We start from the raw sequence: 14,940 nt of genomic DNA on the forward strand, positions 1-14,940 counted from the left end.
ACTACCCTTCCCACTATTTCCTCCTGTCCTTCTTGTTCCACACACCATCCTTGCACACTTTATGACTCCCTCCTTGAACCATCCCCATTCCTCCTCCACACCCAGCTCTGCTCTACCCTTTACTCCCTCCCACTCCTCCTTCAGCTTCTTTCCGTACTCCTTCTCCTTTTCCTTTTCATTCAAGGAGTTCACTCTAAGAACCTCCCTACCTTTTGTCCCTTTCCTCTTTCTCCATCTATCCTCCACTCTCAACTTACCTTCCACCAAAAAATGATCTGATATTCCCCCACCCTCTCCCCTTAGCACATGTACATCCTTAACTCTTCCTATCATAATCCTATTCACCACTACATAATCCATTAGCGCTCTATCTGCCACCCTTCCCTCCACCACCCTCTCCCATGTGTACTTATGCTTGACTTTCTTCCGAAAGACTGTATTTGCTATCATCAACTCTCTTTCTAGACACATTTCCACCATCAACTCTCTACTACGATTCTTTCCTGGAACTCCACATTTCCCAACCACTCCATCGATTGGACCATTTCCTACCCTAACATTAAGGTCTCCCAGTACTATTGCATTGACATTTCTTCCTAAATCCTCTATGCACTCATTTAGATCTATCCAAAATGCCTCCCTTTCTTCTACACTCTTCTCACTGCCAGGCCCATATGCACTTACAAAGATCCACATCTCCTTCCCCAGTTTCACCTTCATCCACATTATCCTTGAGGAAACCTCTTTCCACTCCACCACCCGTTTACCTATCTCTTCACTTACTAGAATAGCCACCCCTTCCCTCCCTCGCCCTCTCTTCACTCCTGATAACCTCCCACTTACACTCCCAAACTTACACTCACCCTTCCCTTTCAATTTAGTTTCAAAGCCAACACATCCATCTTTCTTCTCACAAACATACTACCTATCTCTTCTCTTTTACTCTCATCTGTACCACATCCACGCACAATAAAAGACCCAAACCTTAGGGTGCTGGTCCGAGAACTTCCAGCCCCTCTTATGCCTTCTCTTTTTCTTTTAGGAATTTCCCCTGTGGGGCTACAAGGAGAAGGATGCCTAGTCCCAATCCTCGTCCCTTTCTTCTCGCCTCTTACGATCCAAGTGGGAATACTTGGTGGCAGTATTCTTTTCCCCCACCACAGGGAATTCCCCCATCACAGAAAAAGAATACTCAGAGAAATGGTACAGGACAGCAACAAGGGATTGGAGGACAGCATAACGGAGGGACACTTGTAGTATAAAAGTGTCATCATATCTCTATGAACAGAGTTTTCCTCCATCATAGACAAAATGATGTGTGACTCTGGTCCGTAGGGGCGCCCCATATAGACCCTAAAGTATCAACTGCATGCTACTTTGCCACAATAACAAGCAGCCAATACCCCAGACGGTAGTTCTTACATTTGTTTAATCATTCATTTTTTCTCATTCTTTTCTTTTTAATCTTCTTTGGTATGAATTGTTTGTTATCTTAATTTGTTGCACTTTGGTTAATGTATTTGTATATTTTCGTGATACTCCAAAAATATTAGCAAGTAAGAATCTGTATATCATAAGGTTTAAAAAATAGTGCCATTCACCATAACCTTGAAAATGAAATATTGTGTTGATTTACAAGATTGCTATGGGGGTACTCCGACTGTGCACCTTGTCTTTGTATTTGATGAAAGTGAGAGGTGAATCTAACCTAACCTATAAGTAATTTACTTATCACGCAGAGGGTGAGAGGGTTCTTCGAAAAACGGAAAACAAGTGATTTATTGTAAAAATGAATATCAGAATCTCATGAATTTTTCCAACGTTGATTTTTGAAATCCTTGATTGATGTCTGTGTGTGTAGTGGTCCTCTGCAAAAGATTTTGCAATTATTTCTTGTTTCCAGCTGTGGTGTTGTATCCTATATCATACATTGAATTCTTTTTCTTGTGGGCTCTTTGCATTATTTGTTCAGTCTTTCGCTTTATTATTTCCTGAATCATTTTTACTATATATTTTTTAGTATTTGTTCAACCTTCCATTTCTTTCTTCTTCCTTTAAACTTCTTGTTATGAAATGTTTATTCCCTTCCCTGATTTCATTTTGGTTAATCCCCCACTCTACTTGTATTCCTTGGTGTTACTCCTATTACATTCTCTCAAAAACTTAGTTGTCATACTTATTACATATTTACTTTCAGGATGAGAATAGCTATCAACAATTCCTGGAAAAAAGTGTCTGAAGATTCCCTATGTTCATCATATAGATTTAATCTTGTGTCATCTGCGACACACCTACCTCACGAGTCATCTGAAATATCACACGATGACCCACACTAGAGAGAAACCTTTTCAATGTGACCTGTGTGATGCAGTTTTCTCGACAAAGAGTAATCTTAAACGGCACGCGGGGACCCACACTGGAGAGAAGCCTTTCCAGTGTGATCTATGTGATGCAACTTTCACACGAAAGAGTCATCTCAAGTGCCACATGATGACCCACACTAGAGAGAAACCTTTTCAATGTGACCTGTGTGATGCAGTTTTCTCGACAAAGAGTAGTCTTAAACGACACGTGGTGACCCACACTGGAGAGAAGCCTTTCCAGTGTGATCTGTGTGATGCAACTTTCACACGAAAGAGTCGTCTCAAGTGCCACATGATGACCCACACTGGAGAGAAACCTTTTCAATGTGACCTGTGTGATGCAGTTTTCTCGACAAAGAGTAGTCTTAAAGGACACGTGGTGACCCACACTGGAGAGAAGCCTTTCCAGTGTGATCTGTGTGATGCAACTTTCACACGAAAGAGTCGTCTCAAGTGCCACATGATGACCCACACTGGAGAGAAGCCTTTCCAGTGTGATCTATGTGATGCAACTTACACACAAAAGAGTGATCTCAAGTACCACATGATGACCCACACTGGAGAGAAGCCTTTCAAGTGTGATCTGTGTGATGCAGCTTTCACAGGAAAGGGTCATCTCAAACAACACGTGTTGACCCATACTGGAGAGAAGCCTTTCAAGTGTGACCTCTGCGATGCAGCTTTCTCACAAATTTGTAGTCTCAAACGACATGTGTTGACCCACACTGGAGAGAAGCCTTTCCAGTGTGACCTGTGTGATGCAGATTTCACACAAACGATAGATCTCAAACGACACCTGATGACCCACACTGGAGAGAAGCCCTTCAAGTGTGACCAGTGTGATGCGGCTTTCTCACGAAAGAATTATCTCAAACGACACATGTTGACCCACACAGGAGAGAAGCCCATCAAGTGTGACCTGTGTGATGCAGCTTTCTCAAGAAAGGATGTTCGAGAAAATCACATAAGGACCCACACTGGAGATAAGCCGTTCAAGTGTGACCTGTGTGATACAGCTTTCTCAGCACAGAGTGTTCTTAAATATCACGTGATGACCCACACAGGAGAGAAGCCCTTCAAGTGTGACCTGTGTGATGCAGCATTCTCAGCAAAGAGTGTTCTTAAATATCACATGATGACCCACACTGGAGATAAGCCGTTCAAGTGCGACCTGTGTGATGCAGCTTTCTCACAAAAGAGTCATCTCAAACAACACGTGGTGACCCACACTGGAGAGAAGCCTTTCAAGTGTGACCTGTGTGATGCAGCTTTCTCAGGGCGTAGTGGTCTCAGATATCATGTGCTGACCCACACAGGAGAGAAGCCCTTCAAGTGTGACCTGTGTGACGCAGCATTCTCAGCAAAGAGTGTTCTTAAATATCACATGATGACCCACATTGGAGAGAAACCTTTCCAGTGTGACCTGTGTGATGCAGCTTTCTCAGGAAAGACTGGTCTCAAATATCACGCAATGACCCACACTGGAGAGAAGCCTTTCCAGTGTGACCTGTGTGATGCAGCTTTTACACGAAAACATAATCTTAAACAACACGGTGCGACCCATACTGGAGAGAAGCCTTTCAAGTGTGACCTCTGCGATGCAGCTTTCTCACAAAAGGGTAGTCTCAAACGACACGTGGTGACCCACAGTGTGAGAGAAGCCTTTCAAGTGTGACCTGTGTGGTGCAGCTTTCTCAGAAACAAGTAAACTTAGATGTCATGTGGCGACCCATACAGGAAAGAAGCCTTTTCAGCTTTCACACGGAGGACTTATTTCAAACGTCACGTAGTGACTCACATTTCCACACGGAAAGATGATCTCGTGTATTGCTTGATGGCCTTTGCTGGTGAGAGGCCTTTCCAGTGTGACCTGAGTGATATGATTTTCCTGTATGATTCTTATTAAAGACTCACCCACCGTTATCAAGCAGTTCAATTTGGTTGATGGGTTAACATGCATACTGCCAGTTGTAAATCTTAATTGGTTTACTCTCAGTTGTGAAGTTATTTGAGTGACCTTTGGCCTGTTGCGTAATTGCATTTTTGCTAATTCGTAATTAAAAATTATCAAGTGTTCCATTAAGTGCACGAATGTTTTTGCACTTACGAAAAACGCCGAAGATATTAGAAAATTGTGCAACTAATGGATATATATCTGTATGTCATGACGGAGTTCTGTTTACCTTAGCATTGTATAAAGTCGTTTGGAGTATATGCCATAGTTATTTGCAATTTGTATTACCGTAAATATATCTTCGGTAATATATTCAGTAGTGTTTGATTTATCCTATGAGACACAACTCCCACACTTCAATAAAGTCTCTCCAAGAGTGATATAAGATATATGATGAATTGTTCATTGTTGACGAAGAAGAAATCTAATTTGTTTGCTGAACTTTGTTATTGCTTGTACCAGGAAGAATTTCTGTACTATATTTGATTGTGTTTGTTCTTCATGGTCTGATCATTTCTGAAATATATCACGACGCCTTCATGACTTATGTTTTTGTCCACTCTCTATAAACTGTAGTTGTTAAAGGAATTTTCTGCGTGTAACACTATCTTTAAGCAAGCCTGTTAGGGTAATGTACGTTGAAACTACCTCAATGGTGAGTTTTTTTTACTGGGAATTCATTTTAGTTGGGTTATTGTGGTTATTATCTTTATTTCTAATCTATTGTTTTTGATTAATATACGTCCAAGAAAGGTAGACGTACTAATCTGGAGAAAGGACAATGGCACGGTGAGTTTTTCGGTCCACAGAAAGACAACTAACAAAAATGACCTTATTCATTACTTCTCGGCACACAGCGAGAGAACCAAGAGAGGAGTAATAATTGGATTTTTTCTTAGGGCATTCCGGGTATGCAGTGAGGAGCATATTGATAGAGAGGTCAAATATATTTTTAAAGTCTTCACAGATCTCAGGTACCCGGAAGGATTGTTACATAGCTTGAGAAAAATAACACTCAGAACATTGAATAAAAAGGATGATGTTTAGGAATATAAGGTAGGTGACTTCATTGTGGTTCCCTGTTCCATAAACACGGAAGAATTAGGACACCTACTACGCAACACAGGATTGCCAGCTCATCCAGCATGAAAATTGGCGAAATAGTGAGAGGTAAGGAGAGAAAAGACAACATCACTAATAGCGTGGTATACAAAATACCATGTACCAGCTGTGAACTGAGCCACTTTGGAGAAACTGGGAGAGGTCTACGCAAACGAACATACGAACACAAGAACGACCTAAAAGCCCATCGCACTTCCAGCGCATTGGTGGTTCATGTGGACCAACTTGGACACCTTCCCAACTGGAGCGGGGTAGAGATTTTACAACAGGGGTTAGAAAAGAAAAAGAGGAAACTAGTTGAGGCAGCATATATAGCATCTCAGCCTTGCCTTAATCACAGGGACGGATTCATCAAACTGTCTCAAATGTCCGGACGACTCATCCGCCGGGAGATGAGGAAACAAGCGGACTCGAGTGGCGTGGGTTAGCAGGAACGCGGACATGAACGCGTGTATATATATATGTTGATTTTATGCTTATGTACTCATACTCTGAAGAAGTCCTGTTAAGGACGAAACGTCAGTAAATTTACACTCCAACATTACTCGGTGTTTATCTCACCACCCTTCCACTCATTCTGTCGTCCTTCTGTCCAATATATATATATATATATATATATATATATATATATATATATATATGGGTTCGACTACTTGGAACGATTACCGCCATTGCAAGAACTTAAGAACGGATAGCAAACGCAATGTCATCACGTCACTAATGTATATTAGTACTTCGAAATGTTAGCAAATCGTTCGATAATGTGTGGCATCTGGACTGAAGCTCAAAATAATCCGACTACGGTTTCCAGAAGAACTAACTAGACTTTTGTGTGGATTCCTAACAGGGCGAAGAGCGAGAATAAGATTAAAAGAACACAAAAGCGAACTATTTCCCCTGAAAAGTTGTCTACCCAAAGGATCGTGTCTTTCAACAACACTAGACATGGTATACACAACAATCCCCCCCACATACATACACACTGCAAGAGAGAGAGAAGAAAAAAGGCATAAGTAATTGCGACAAAGCTAAAGAGATTCGATGTAATGTCAAGAGAAAATTGAAGTACACCAATACAAAGGCTTGGTGAGACCAATAACACTGGGTAACACTTTCTTACTTAATGTTTTTATTGTTACAAAGGTTGTTTTCTCTCCTGATTTTTGAAATACAATTGAAAATTGCATATCGATATTTCAAAATATAATTAATGTTTTATATACAAAAACTGTATTAACCTACGATAGTTCACTATATTTAGCATATTCACATTGTCTTAAATTGTAGTTGATATCTTATCCTTGTGTTTCCTTTTTAAACCAATGAGATAATGTAGGTATAAGAGCATGTGATACGGAAGAGTTTGGTAAAAATGCACTGATCGCGATTTCTTATTGTGATTTTTTTTTTCTTCTTTTTTTTTTTTTACGCAATAGCGTCATATAGTGGGGGGAGGTTTTCATAATGAACGTAGGAAGGCAACTGGGATACACATGCTTATACACGTACACATACATACTATACATGAGTTGCAGGTAACATAATATAGGACACTGGGTATTGTACAGTACATCCATTCAAAGGGGAAGTAAGTTAAGAGATGTCACGCAGGGCATCAGGTATTATGAAAACCTACCAGAGCGGGGGTAACGGACAAGTATTTCATCTAATATATTTTGTGTTAGGAGATATGACAGATGGCATCTGATGGTAGAGATCTTTACGCAACAGTAATCAGTCTCCCATCATAGCAGTCTCCCAGCTTCCTTGGTATCTTTTCTCCATTGCAGCAATGTCCTGATGGAACTTCTCAACATGCTCTTCACTCACTCCTAAGTTTTCACGAAACAATCCAAATATGAATGCAAAAAGTGCACCTACAATGGCGTTCTACATCCTACGTTCTTATTGCTTTCCAAAATTTTTGCTACGAGCTGCTTGTAGTTTGAGTCTTTATTGTTACCAAGGAATCCATTAACTATCTATATCTCGAAATGCAAACCACGACTCTCGTTCGACATTACACATTGCATTCTCAAGTTATACATTGATACATTTTCTTTATCTGCGGACCAGTAAATATACCACCCTTAACTTAAAGTGAGGATAGCAACACAGTGGTAGGGTCTACAAGAGGCTGTCTAATAACATTGAGTTTTCCTGGCTGCAAGTCACCTCGAGGAGACGACTCCACTTTCTGGCACTGTTCATTATCAACCCGACTATTCTATAGGCAAAGAAAACAAGAATACTTGGTGTATGCACCCTGTAATCCAAGTAAGGCGATAATTTTGAAATCACCACAAACATCCCATAATATGTTGTATTTTTTGTATTTAACCTAAACTTATTAATGAGCAACTCTGTTAGATATATTGCATTACTATAATAACCAGTTGATAAGCGTAGAAGCATTAAACCGCTTGAATCATGTAATGATTAAGTAATGTCCAGATTTATCAAATCCATATTCTTTACTGGGGACCATATTGGAAAATGATTACCAGTCTCTTATTGGGCAGAGTTCGAGATGGCCCCATATCTGAAACTCTTCATAAGGGTCTAGCCTAACATTCTGTCATATTATAAGCTTTTAACCCAATTTGAACAATCGCATGGTAGTCTGTCACTTATCCGCTCGGAAATCCACTCTTATAAACTCTTGTTTTTATAGAAATAAGGACATCACGATGGTGAAATTGACTAGAATATTTTATATAATGTCTAAAAGGGAGTTGGATGGAAAAATCACTTAATCTATTGCATTCTGACGACGCCGGGCGATATGTGTTTACGTTCATCTTGGCGGGCCGCCACTACGTATTCCACAAGCCCACTTCGTATGAATCAAATATAGAAAGATGCTTTATAGTATGAGCAGTTACTTTGTATATACTGAAAAAAATCTTTGAGATTCCTAGGACATATGTGATATCCAGAAGTGGCATAGAGTTTAGAAGCACAACATACATGCAGGTAATTAATGTTATTAAGGGCGGTCGTCAAGCGTGTGCATGTATTGTGTGGTAGTGGTTATTTTCCTTGTCTGTTCATCCCTTGATGTTGCCTGGTTTCATGTTAGTCCTGATCGAATATGGGCACTTCCAATTTGGTAGGTAGGATGAAGTCTTGTCAAAACGCTCATCCATTGCATGATACAAAGGCACAAATTAGGGAATACGTTTCTAGGGGTAATATATTCTTGACAGCTTCTTTTCATTACAATGGATGCAGGTTGCAGAAGTATCATACATTATTTGTGGGTGGAATACTTCAAATGCATGCAGTGAAATGTCACAAAAAGAACCATAGCTTCACAAAATATTTGTATATCATATCGGAAGGTTCCAGGAGCAGTCATTCACCATAACCTAACCTAAAAAAATGCTTTATGTTTTTATTCGTGATTTACTAGTAAATTTGCCATGGACATGAACAGATTGTAAATAATCATAACTCGACAAACCACACCTACCATGCCCCTTGTTTTTTGTAGTCGATAAGACAGAAGGATGGGAGGGGTGGGGGTAGTTTAACCGAACCTAGCATTGGTAAGGTTCTGTCGTTTTTTGTTTTTGTTTTTTCTCACTTATTAGATAAATGACAAATATCTTATAATTTCACTGATGGGTGCGTGGTGCTACTTGTGCCAAAATTCACTCGTTTACTGGCCAATTATGTGGCTTTGCAACGGGGTTGTGTTGCTTAAATGTTTCCTGACAAATGGAAGTCAATATAGAAAATGCAAGAATCATTGATTTATGACATCCTTGATTATTGAGTGGGTGGAGACACCTGCGAAAATGTTACCAATGTTTCTTATTTCCAGTGTTCTCTGCTATTGTATCTTTCATCATACTCTGATTTTAATTTCTTTCTTGTGGCTTCTTTCTCCATGTAATATTTATTGATCCACTCCTGTGCCTTATTATTCCCCTGCTAATTTTCACTGCACTAGTCTCCTAGAAATTTAAGTATTATTTTGATTTACGAGTAAAATTGCTGCAAAGCACAAATATTCATGCAGATCGCATGTAACTCATTTGAAGTGGTTTCCACTTCCACGATGGGCCTTGTTGTCGTTCTTTAGATTGCCTGTCTGAGCAGCTCCATCTCCCTAAGCAATGCCATGGCCGGAACGGGATTTTCCCACAAATACTTTACAGAGAGTATGTTGTGTTGTTTGCATGCGTGATTGTGTATAATGTAGTCTTCCATTAGGTGTTGAACAGTATGGGTTGAAGTGTTACATCCTGGGTAGTTGTCCACAATGCGGTCTTCCAGTATTTTTTGGTAGCTTAGAAGGGCTGGGTGGTGGCCATACCGCACTTTGGCCAGGTGGACTCTATCTTTTCGTGTGAGAGAGGATTCAGAGGGATGGATATCAGGGGAGGTCTGGCATGCAGCAATGTGTTGTCATCCTGGCTCACATCTCCATTCGCCGCTATCACCTGTCTCCGTGGTATAGGATAAATAACATTTATCATTGTTATTTATTATTTTATTTGTGTTATTACTCGTATTTATCTATAAATTGTGTTTGTTTTGTGTAATTCAAGTTATTTTGGGGATTATTTCGTATCGCTAGAACGGATTAATTCTATTTTCTTTAATTTAAATGGGAATAACTTTTGAGATACAATTTTTTGACACAACGGCGGTCACGGTATCATTGTATATATATATATATGTATATATATATATATATATATATATATATATATATATATATATATGTATATATAATAAAATGAAATATTTCTAATCCTTTTTAAGTGTCTGTTTTGATTTGATAAGCATAACTCAACAAACCTAGCTATAAATTTAGGGTAGGTAAGGTTCGGTAGACAACATTATTCATTTTCATTCTAAGATAATAGACGTAAACAGTTTAAAGTTCTATTAATGGGGTTCTGGTACTATTTCTACCAAAATGCACACGCTTACTCGACAATCTTGTGTGTGTGGGAGCAGGATCGGAGGTATTCCCTGACAAATGGAAACCAATAAAAGATTTACCAGAGTCACACATTGATTTCTGGCATCTTCGATTGTTGGGTGGTTGACCTCTGAAAAAAGAATCCCAAGATTTTTTTTTTTTTTTTTTTTTCAGTAGTCTGTGCTATTGTAACCTTCATCATACTCCGATTCCCCCCTTAATCTTTCTATTTGTGGTATTTATTTATCCGCTCTTCTGGATTCTTATCCACCAATTTCCATTACCTTTTACTCCTTTTTCTAGTTTCTGTGTTTCTTCATATTTTTTACATTTGTTCAATCTCCATTTTTTTTCTCATTCTTTCCTTTTTAATCTTCTTTGGTATGAATTGTTTGTTATCTTTATTTGTTGCACTTTGGTTAATGTGTTTGTATATTTTCGTGATACTCCAAAAATATTAGCAAGTAATAAACTTTATGTAATAATGTTTAAAAACAATAGCACCATTCACCATAACCTTGAAAATGAAATATTGTGTTGATTTACAAGATTGCTGTTGGGCTACTCCCACTGTGCACCTTGTCTCTGTATTTGATGAAAGTGAGGGGTGAATCTAACCTAACCTATAAGTAATTTACTTATCACAGAGAGGGTGGGGAGGGGGTTTCTTTGAAAAATTGAAAACAAGTGATTTATTGTAAAAATGAATATCAGAATCTCATGAATCTATTTAACATTGATTTTTGAAATCCTTGGTTGATGTGTGTGTGTAGTGGTCCTCTGCAAAAGATTTTGCAAGTATTTCTTGTTCCCAGCTGTGGTGTTGTATCCTATAATTGATTTCTTTTTCTTGTGGGCTCTATCTCTTTGCATTATTTATTCAGTCTTTTGCTTTATTATTTCCTGAATGATTTTGACTATCCCGTTTTTGTTTTTGTTTTTTCGTTTTCTGCGCAACTCCTTTTTTTTTTTTCTTTTTTTTTTTTTTTTGTATCTGTTCAACCTTCCATTTCTTCCTTCTTCCTTTAAACTTCTTGTTATGGAATATTTGTTCCCTTCCCTGATTTCATTTTGGTTAATGCCCCACTCTACTTGTATTCCTTGGTGTCACTCCTATTACATTCTCTCAAAAACTTGGTTGTCATATTTATTACATGTTTACTTTCAGGATGAGAGTAGCTATCAACAATTCCTGGGAAAAGATATCCGAAGATTCTCTATATTCGTCATATAAATATAATCTTGTGTCATCCGTGCCACACCTATCTCATGAGTCATCTTAAATATCACACGATGACCCACACTAGAGAGAAACCTTTTCAATGTGACCTGTGTGATGCAGTTTTCTCTACAAAGAGTAATCTTAAACGACACGCGGTGACCCACACTGGAGAGGAGCCTTTCCAGTGTAATCTATGTGATGCAACTTTCACACAAAAGAGTCATCTCAAGTATCACATGATGACCCACACTGGAGAGAAGCCCTTCAAGTGTGACCAGTGTGATGCAGCTTTCTCAGGAAAGGGTGATCTCAAACGACACGTGACGACCCACACCGGAGAGAAGCCTTTTAAGTGTGACCTGTGTGATGCGTCTTTTGCACTAAAGGCTTATCTCAAACGACACTTGATGACTCACACTGGAGAGAAGCCTTTTAAGTGTGATCTGTGCGATGTAGGTTTCTTAGCAAAGGGTGATCTTAAACGACACATAGTTTCACACACTGGAAAAAAGCATTTCCAGTGTAGCATGTGTGATACGTCTTTCTCGCGAAAGAGTGCTTTCAGGCGACACATGATGATCCACACAGGAGAGAAGCCTTTCCAGTGTGACCTGTGTGATGCAGCTTTTACAGAAAAGATTAGGCTCAAACAACACGTGGTGACCCACAGTGGAGAGAAGCCTTTCAAGTGTGACCTGTGTGATGCAGCTTTCTCAGAACCAAGTAAACTTAGACGTCATGTGGCGACCCACACTGGAGAGAAGCCTTTTCAGCTTTCACACGGAGGACTTATTTCAAAGGTCACGTAATGACTCGCACTTCCTCACGAAAAGTTGATCTCGTGTGTTGCATGATGACCTATGCTGGTGAGGCCTTTCCAGTGTGACCTGAGCGATATAACTTTCCTGTATGATGGTACTTGCAGCTATTGAGTACTGATCCACTGTTATAAACTGTCAATTGAAATCTTAATTGGTTTACTCTCAGTTGTGAAGTTATTTGAGTGACCATTGGCCTATTGCATAATGTGTTTTTGCTTGTTCTTTTATTTCAAAATTCTTAAGTGTTTCATCAAGTGCATGAATATTTTTGCAATTAAAAAAAAAAAGAAAATATTAGAAAATTGTGCAACTGGTGGATATTGATATTTGTATGTCATGATGGATACAATTCTGTTTACCTTAGTATTGTGTAAAGTAGTTGGGAGTATACGCCATAGTTATTTGTAATCTGCATGATGAATTGTTCATTTTTGATAAAGAAGAAATCTAATTTGTTTCCTCAACTTTGTTATTGTTTGTAGCAAGAAGAATTTCTGGAGTCTAGTAGATTTGATTGTAGTTGTTCTTCTTTGATACCTTCTGAGGCAGAATTTCATGGTCTGATGATTTCTGAAATATATCATGACACCTTCATGACAAAGGATTACAAAGGCGGAGCATGCCGATAGGAGACCTTTATGTCCGTAACTAGGTCAGATGTGGAAAAAAGTAATGACAATAAATAAAAACATAATAATATAGATAATAATAAATGCATAGGTGTATCTAAATAATTAAAAAAAACTGGTAAATAATAAATGATGATAAATTGACAAATATCTAATAATGTGAATCAAGTAAATAACAATCAGACATAACAAAAATGAATAATATAAAATAAATGACATTACAGCATCTTGCTTAGGTATTTATCTAAGTGATTCTTAAAGCTTTGAACTGAACTGCATTGCACTGCATCTGCATGAGGTTTATTCCATTCATTAACTACATTATTATTTGTGCCAAGGATAGCTTGTTCGTGGTGTTTAGTAGCAGTTGTGCATGTACTTGTTCCCTCTTGACTCTTGGGACAGACCCTCTTTGCTAGGTCGAGTTGTGATGTCTTTTTTTTTCTGTTCAATTTGTTGTTTTCATGAAGTGTACATATCATTTTGTGATGGATATCAGTTTACAATTAATCTTTCTACATGTATTTGGTGAATGTCAATCTTTCCACGTGATCTTCGTTATGAGAACTTTTGTGTCAGATAATTTTTGATAAATATCATGACACCTCCATGGCATCTAGTGTCTCTGTCAGTGCTGTATCAAATGTAATTGTTGATTGGCATTTCTGCATCTATTATGTCATTCTACAAATGAGTCTGGCAATATACACTAGAGCTTCCTCGACGGTGAGCTCAGAGTGTTTAGTGACTGTGTTTGTGAAATCATTGGTTTGTTATGTTGTCCTATATCACAGCGAGCTGCCTTGCCTAGTCAGTCTTCATTTTAGCGTTTACCGTTAAAGCTAACTTGAACTTCAGCTCCAAAGCATAACGAAACAATCCCTACAGTTCTACTGACTTGTCAATAATATAAACATGATAAAGCTTCTATTCAAAATACAATTTTAGATATAAACAGCCTGTGTTTCTAATTTTTTAATATAATTTATTAGTTTTGGATTGTTTTAAAGAACAAAACTGATAAAATTTGTACAAAATAACTGAAGATGAAATTGGTCCTCCTGATCTTTGATGTATACTGAAGACCTTATGCTAACATCCATTTCCACATTTGTAAATAACGACACTGAGTACAGTGCTATACAGGTACGCTTAGGCAGCTTACACACCTATGCAACCAGTTGCATAAAAATATATATCTGGACATAGCAGTGTGCATTTACCTAGTATCTTACAGGAAGAGGAGCTATGCTCGTGGTGTCCCGTCTCTGTATCACACCATGTCTAATTTGTTCTTAAATTTTTTTTATTGTTTTTACACACTATCATTTCGTCCCGTTTGTTCCATATATCCACAACTCTGTGGAGAAAATTGTTCTTTTCCAGGTCTCTTCTATAACTGTCCTTTTGAGCTTCCTTCCATGTTCCCTTGTATTTCTCTTATCCCAATATAATAAGTCTTCTCTATCAAGAATTTTCATACCTCTCATGATTCTGTAGATAGTCAACAATTCACCTCTTTCTCTCCTTAGTTCCAGAGTCGGTAATTCTAGTTTTGACAATCTCTGTTCATATGGCAATTTTGAAATTGTTGGTACCATCTTCGTAGCTGCCCTCTGGATTCTCTCAATTTTCCTTATATTCTTTTTGGCACTGGGTGACCATAGTGTCACTGCGTACTCTAATTTTAGCCTTATCAGTGTGACTAGTATTTTCTTTACAATTTCTTCGTCCACCTTTATTGTTCTTAGCAAGTTGTAGGATTCTCCGACAATTTTGTTTATCTGTTTGTTGTCAGGAGATATGTCCTTTGTGATGATAACTCCCAGGTCTTTTTCATATCCCACTTCCTTTACTTTCTTTGCACCAATTCTATATAGTCCTGATATC

The 14,940-nt window shown here is 38.4% G+C and overlaps 2 protein-coding genes across 3 annotated transcripts in view; both read left to right on the plus strand.

Annotated features, from left to right (window-relative positions):
• The window catches only part of LOC143031869 (uncharacterized), a 120,668-nt gene extending 116,111 nt beyond the window's left edge, over positions 1–4,557 (plus strand). For both annotated transcript variants that reach the window (XM_076196223.1, XM_076196224.1), the window contains exon 2: positions 2,198–4,557. In XM_076196223.1, the coding sequence (XP_076052338.1) occupies positions 2,323–4,038 (1,716 nt within the window). In that variant the 5' untranslated portion in view covers positions 2,198–2,322 and the 3' untranslated portion in view covers positions 4,039–4,557. The remainder of the gene's footprint in view (positions 1–2,197) is intronic.
• The window catches only part of LOC143031870 (uncharacterized), a 124,618-nt gene that overhangs the window by 20,543 nt on the left and 89,135 nt on the right, over positions 1–14,940 (plus strand). The window lies entirely within an intron of this gene.

Source organism: Oratosquilla oratoria, chromosome 12, assembly GCF_046742065.1.
Source record: "Oratosquilla oratoria isolate Oo_2021 chromosome 12, ASM4674206v1, whole genome shotgun sequence".
NCBI lineage: Eukaryota > Metazoa > Arthropoda > Malacostraca > Stomatopoda > Squillidae > Oratosquilla > Oratosquilla oratoria.